Here is a 5,630-nt window from a genome sequence, read left to right on the forward strand (position 1 = left end):
CTTATCGGGGCCAGAGCCACCGCGGCTGCGTGTGCCCAGCAGATAGCGGGGTCCCAAGGCTGAACCCTGCTGAGGCCCTGCCGCAACCCCTCTGCCAGCTCCAGCAGTCCCAACTGCGGTCCCGTCGTGCTGGGAGGGCTGGGGGTGCTGGGCTGTGGTGGTGTCAGGGCCGGGCCAGCCCCACGCCAGGCTCCTGGCTCTGTCCTGGTCCCCAGGCCAGCAGCTCTGGCTGAGCAGGAAGGGGCCCTACAGAGCCCCCTAAGCCTCGGGTACTGCAGAGGGAGCCAGCTGGGTCTGCTCGTCTGCTCCCGCTGCCATAGGCTTAGGGATGGGGATGACCTGGATGTCCTGGTCCTGCATCTCCTAAGGGCCTTCGGGATGCTGCATGCAGGGCAGCCAAGTAGGCTGTGACTGGCAGGGCCGAGGCCACCTTGCCACAGCCAAATTCGGCACCCACAGGGAGGACCTGGTGGCCGCAGCCCAGCACCTCTGCCCTGGAGCTCCCCTGCCCTCCATCCTGGGGAGCCACGGCTCACCCAGGAGCCCCTGGCTTGGCATGGGCAGCACAAACGTACTTGGCCCCACTTCACTGAGCACAGGAGGTGTTGGGGGTCCCCCCACCAGGGAAAGCATTGGCCTGTGGGGTACAGACCACGGCAGGAAGGAACCTGCGGCCTGAGACCCTTCACTGGGTGGAAGCAGGAGTAGAAGGACCTGCTGGGAGCTGCCCTTCTGGGAGTCCAGAGCTGGGCCAGTTCTGGGGGCTCCCTGCCACCCCACTGGCAGATTCTGGGGACCCTCGGCCAGCTGAGCACCCCTGGCCAGGGAGAAGGGAGGTGCCACAGCTGCTCCCCACTACACCTGTGCCAAGGTGGAGGATTCAGGCGACCTTTCCCCACCCTGACGCGTACCCAGAGGGATGAAAGGTCACCGTGTTCCCTGAACATCGCCTGCTCTGGCTTGACCTCGGCGTTCCAGCGGGGGCGGGAAGGACACCACAGATATCCTTGGTGCCTGATTCAAGGCTGTTCCTGCAGCTCTGCTGGGTGCTGGTGCCAGCAAGGCGAGGGCTGTGGGATCAGGCAGTTCAGAGATGTCCCACGGGGTCACAGATTTGCCAGCAAGGGCTGATCCAGAGCTTCTGGGTGGGTCTTCAGCCCGCTGGCCTGGGTGCTGTGCCAGCTTGCGGGCACCCATGTGTGAACCCTGTGTGCAGCCCCCATTGAACAAATAGGTCTGAGCACACGAGTGGGCTGTAACCAAGACTAGGAGTGGAAAAACAAATAGGGTGGAGCTGACAAGCCCCAGGGCTGGCAGCATCACCTGGGGTAGGAGCCAGGGTAGGAGCGCTGCCCTCAGGGCATGCCCGCACTGCCCACACTCCTCTGCCCGCAGATCTGTGCCCTGCTCTTCGCCAGCCTCTACATCCTCTGCCACTTCATCATAACCCACTTTAAGAAGCACGCGGATTTCACAGCAGGTAAGAGAGCAGGAGCTGCCAGAGCCAGGCAGCCCTTGAGAGCCACATTCAGCCTCCCGAGGGTTTTTCCTGTTCCTCCATCGCTTTCGGCCTTCCCCAGCAGCCCCAGCTGCCGTGACACCAATTGCTGCGGGGCACCCACTGGCTGCCCCAGGTGGGAGCAAAGCCCAAATTCCCTGGGAGGATTTCTGCAGCATTTGGAGTGGGGAGAAGTTGGGCAGGGGACAGGGAGCGATGCTCTGGGCAGCCCTACCTCCCCCAGCCCTTTGGTTTGGGATTTTGTCCCCGCAGTTCTCGATGATGAGGATGCTGCTGTCAACAGGATTGCGTAAGTTCCTGCTTGCCCCTTTCCCTGTTCCCTGACACTCGGCCTCTTCCTCAGCTGGGACACCGTGTCCTGTGGGTGCTGGTGACGCTGGGGGGCAGAGCCGGGCTGTGACACCCAGAGGAGCCCTGACCCAGAGGTGATGCTTGTCCCTCCGGCAGGCTGGGACTCTGCACCTTCACCCTGGCTGTGGCGCTGGGTGCCGTCCTCCTCCTGCCCTTCTCCATCATCAGCAATGAGGTGCTGCTCTCCTTCCCCCAGAACTACTACATCCAGTGGCTGAACGGGTCCCTCATTCATGGTGGGTGCATGGGGTGACCCTGGTGTCACCCCAAAATCTGTGAGTCAGGGTTGCCCTGCCCGGGAGCTCACCCCATGCTGTTTCCCCTCTTCCAGGCCTCTGGAACTTGGTCTTCCTCTTCTCCAATATGTCCCTGGTCTTCCTCATGCCCTTTGCCTACTTCTTCACTGAGTCGGAGGGGTTTGCAGGATCCAAGAAGGTGGGTGACCCTGCGGGTGTCCCCCCTGTCCCCCCATCTGTGGCTCCCTGCTAACCCAGCTCCTGCAGGGCATCATGGCCAGGGTGTACGAGACGTCGGTGGTGCTGCTGCTGCTGACACTGCTGGTGCTGGGCATGGTCTGGGTGGCCTCTGCCATCGTGGGCAACGATGCTGCCAGTCGCCAGTCACTCTACGGTGGGTGCTGCTGGGGTGCACTGGGCCCTCCCTACTCCAGAATCAGACCCTGGCACTGAATGGAACAAGGGATACCTGGTGCCACCGGCCTGACCCTGCTGTCTCCGCAGATCTCTGGGAATATTATCTCCCCTACCTCTACTCCTGCATCTCGCTCTTTGGTGTCCTGCTTCTGCTGTGTGAGTTGTGTCCCCCCGAGGCCCTGGTGGTGCTCCAGGCAAATGGGGTCTGGAGGGGCCGTGGCTCTGGGCTGAAGCCTCCAGGATCCTTCTGGGGGTGTGGGGAGGGGTAGGATGGAGGGGCACCTCCTGTTCAGCCTCTCCTCCCACCACAGTGTGCACCCCCTTTGGCCTTTCCACCATGTTCACCGTCACTGGGAAGCTGCTGGTGAAACCCCGGGTAAGGTGTCCCCCCCCCAGTCCCTCTGCCCCAGCTTCAGGGCTGCCTGGTGTCCCACCTCAGGCATGGGGAGCCATTTACACACCCCAGCAGCCTCTCACAGGCTCCTCACCCATCCCCAGCTCCTGGAAGACCTGGATGAGCAGCTGAGCTGCACAAGGTTTGAGGAAGCCGCCATGTCCCACAGGATCCGCTCTGGTGGGTGCTGCTGGTTGGGAAAGGGGAGCATGGGGTGGATTTGGGGCCCCCTTACCCCACCACATAGGAGTCCTCATCCCCCCTGAGCCCCTTGGGTCTCCCCCCTGGCAGGCAAAGCTTCCTGCTGGCTGAATCTGGACATGGAGATGCTGCGGGAGCAATTCTTTGCCATCCGGAGCAAGAGGCGGAAGCTGGGTGAGGAGCCTGGCAGGGGGAAGGCCGGGACACCTGGGTTCCCTCCAGCTTGGTACTGGGAGCACTGGGGCAGCCTCCATGGAGGGAGGGTGGGTGGGAGATGGGGTGGGGGGTGTTACAGCCCATCCTGGCTCTTTGGGGCCCCCTCAATCTCCTGCCCTGGGGTGGGAGCTGTGCTCCCCTCTCACCTGGGCACATCCTCCCCACAGAGCTGCGGCACCGAGCATCGCCCTGGCAGAGGAACCTGGGCTACCCCCTGGCCATGCTGGTCCTCCTGGCACTGACGGTGAGTGGCCCTGTGCCCCCATGGGAGCTGGGGGTTGTCCCCATGCTCCCCACTGCCCTTACTCCCTCCCTGCTCCTCCCAGGGCATCTCTGTGCTCATCGTCTGCTTCCACGTCCTGGAGCTGCTGCTGGATGATGCCGCGATGCCACGGGGCATGCAGGTACCCGGGTGAGGGGATGGGACAGCACAGAGTCCTGTCCCTCGCTGGTCTGGGGACCATTTCTCCCCAACCCGCTCCCTCCTCTTCCTGCAGGACGCGTCCCTGGGCCAGGTTTCCTTCTCCATCTTCGGTTCCTTTGGAGCTGCACTGCAGGTTGTCCTCATTTTGTATCCTTCAGGCAGGCACTCGTGTCCCCAGTGACATCCCCTGTGTCCCCAACACCATTCCCAGTGCCATCCCATCCTGTTTTCCTCCTTAACACTCCTTGCAGCTACCTGATGGTCTCCTCTGTTGTGGGCTTCTACAGCTCCCCCCTCTTCACTCGCCTGCTGCCGGAGCGGCAGGACACCCCCCTCACCAAGGTGGGAGCAGCAGGACGGGGCTGGGGGGCTCCTGAGCTCCCGTGGGGGTGCAAGATCCTGCTCCCCACAGTGTGTCCCTTGCGTGTCCCCGGGCACCCTGTGGTGTCCCTACGTGGGAGGACAGTGTCCTACTGCTGGGCAGGATCCCAGTGGTTCTCTGGCACTTGGAAAGCCCCTTCCCCAGCCTGGGGGTTCCCTGCAGCAGCACTGTCCCCCCTAAACCTCCTCCTTCTCCCCAGATCATTGGAAACTGTGTCTCCTTGCTGGTGCTCAGCTCAGCACTGCCTGTCTTCTCCAGGACACTGGGTGAGTCCCCCAGTGGGATCAGGGTGATGCATGGATGGGGGTGTCCCCAGGATTGGGGTGCCCTGACCAGTGTGTCCCACCCCTGTGCAGGGATCACCCGTTTTGACCTCCTGGGGGCCTTTGGCCGCTTCAACTGGTTGGGGAACTTCTACATCGTCTTCCTCTACAACATGGGCTTTGCAGGGCTCACCACACTCTGCCTGGTGAAAAAGGTCTCCTGGGCAGTCCAGGCCGAGCTCATCCGTGCCTTTGGTGAGAACAGGGACATGGGGTCACAGGGATGGCTGCTGGGGTGTCCCCTGTGCCCCACCCTGGCTCTCACACTCTCCCTGTATCCAGGTCTGCACAAGCTGCCGCTGCCCGTGACGCGCTGCCGGACCCGCAGCAAGCCCTGCTAGGGCTGGGGGACAGGGAAGTGTCATCCCCCCCACCCCGTGGTGGCCCCAGGGTGGCTGTCAGCCACAGTGCTGGCCCTGATAGCACCTGGTGCCTCAGGGACATCAGAGCCCCTCAGGGAGAGCTCAGACCCCATGGGGGGGCCGACAACCCCTGCCAGCCTCTCGTCAAGCCCTGCTTAGGCTGGGGGACAGGGATGTGTTCCCCCCACTGTGGTGGCCCCAGGGTGGCTGTCAGCCACAGAGCTGGCCCTGATAGCACCTGGTGCCTCAGGGGCATCTGAGCCCCCCAGGGAAAGCTGAGACACCTTTGGGGGTTGCCCCCCTGCTCTATCTCAGCGTGTTATGCTACTGAGCCTCGGCCCTGAGCCACACCCCCATCACACATCTCTGAGGGGCGCGGGGTCCCCCCGAGGCTGGGCTGCCTGCAGCCCCCCCACCCCGTTTACATACCTCGTGCAAGAATGGCCGGGCCCCCCCGACCTCCCCAGGCTGCTCCCTGGGGTCTGGTTGGGTTTTAAATGTTGCCCCACCTGGGGACTGTCCTGAAACTATGGGAGGGGGTCCTGTGCTCCCTGCCCAGAGTCACTCCACACTCCATTCCTGTGTCACTCTAGGGCTGCAGGGGGGGCACTGGTTGTCCCCCGCCCACCCCAAGGCCTTTGGGGTCCCCAATAAGGGGGCCTGGGGTGCAGGGGACGAGTCCCCCCCCTCTCTGGCAGCTTGATGTGATGAGTATGTCGGGTCTCTGTTACCACAGAACTTGTTTGGAGCAATAAATAGTGACTGGTTTTTATATAAAAATATCTGAATTTTGGGGTTTTATTGC

At 62.8% G+C, this 5,630-nt stretch overlaps 1 protein-coding gene across 1 annotated transcript; it reads left to right on the forward strand.

Moving 5' to 3' along the window:
* The first annotated feature begins 1,395 nt into the window (after positions 1–1,395).
* LMBR1L (limb development membrane protein 1 like) lies at positions 1,396–5,605 on the forward strand. The gene is made up of 16 exons (XM_008629476.2): positions 1,396–1,480; positions 1,772–1,808; positions 1,967–2,106; positions 2,202–2,305; positions 2,374–2,500; positions 2,611–2,679; positions 2,835–2,899; positions 3,022–3,097; positions 3,209–3,292; positions 3,502–3,578; positions 3,661–3,738; positions 3,832–3,905; positions 4,010–4,100; positions 4,340–4,406; positions 4,497–4,658; positions 4,746–5,605. Exons 4-16 carry the CDS (start codon positions 2,234–2,236, stop codon positions 4,802–4,804), a joined length of 1,101 nt encoding a protein of 366 aa, XP_008627698.2. The 5' UTR covers positions 1,396–1,480; positions 1,772–1,808; positions 1,967–2,106; positions 2,202–2,233; the 3' UTR covers positions 4,805–5,605.
* Positions 5,606–5,630: the final 25 nt, after the last annotated feature.

The sequence above is a fragment of the Corvus brachyrhynchos genome, unplaced genomic scaffold (genome assembly GCF_000691975.1).
Source record: "Corvus brachyrhynchos isolate BGI_N302 unplaced genomic scaffold, ASM69197v1 scaffold193, whole genome shotgun sequence".
Classification (NCBI taxonomy): domain Eukaryota; kingdom Metazoa; phylum Chordata; class Aves; order Passeriformes; family Corvidae; genus Corvus; species Corvus brachyrhynchos.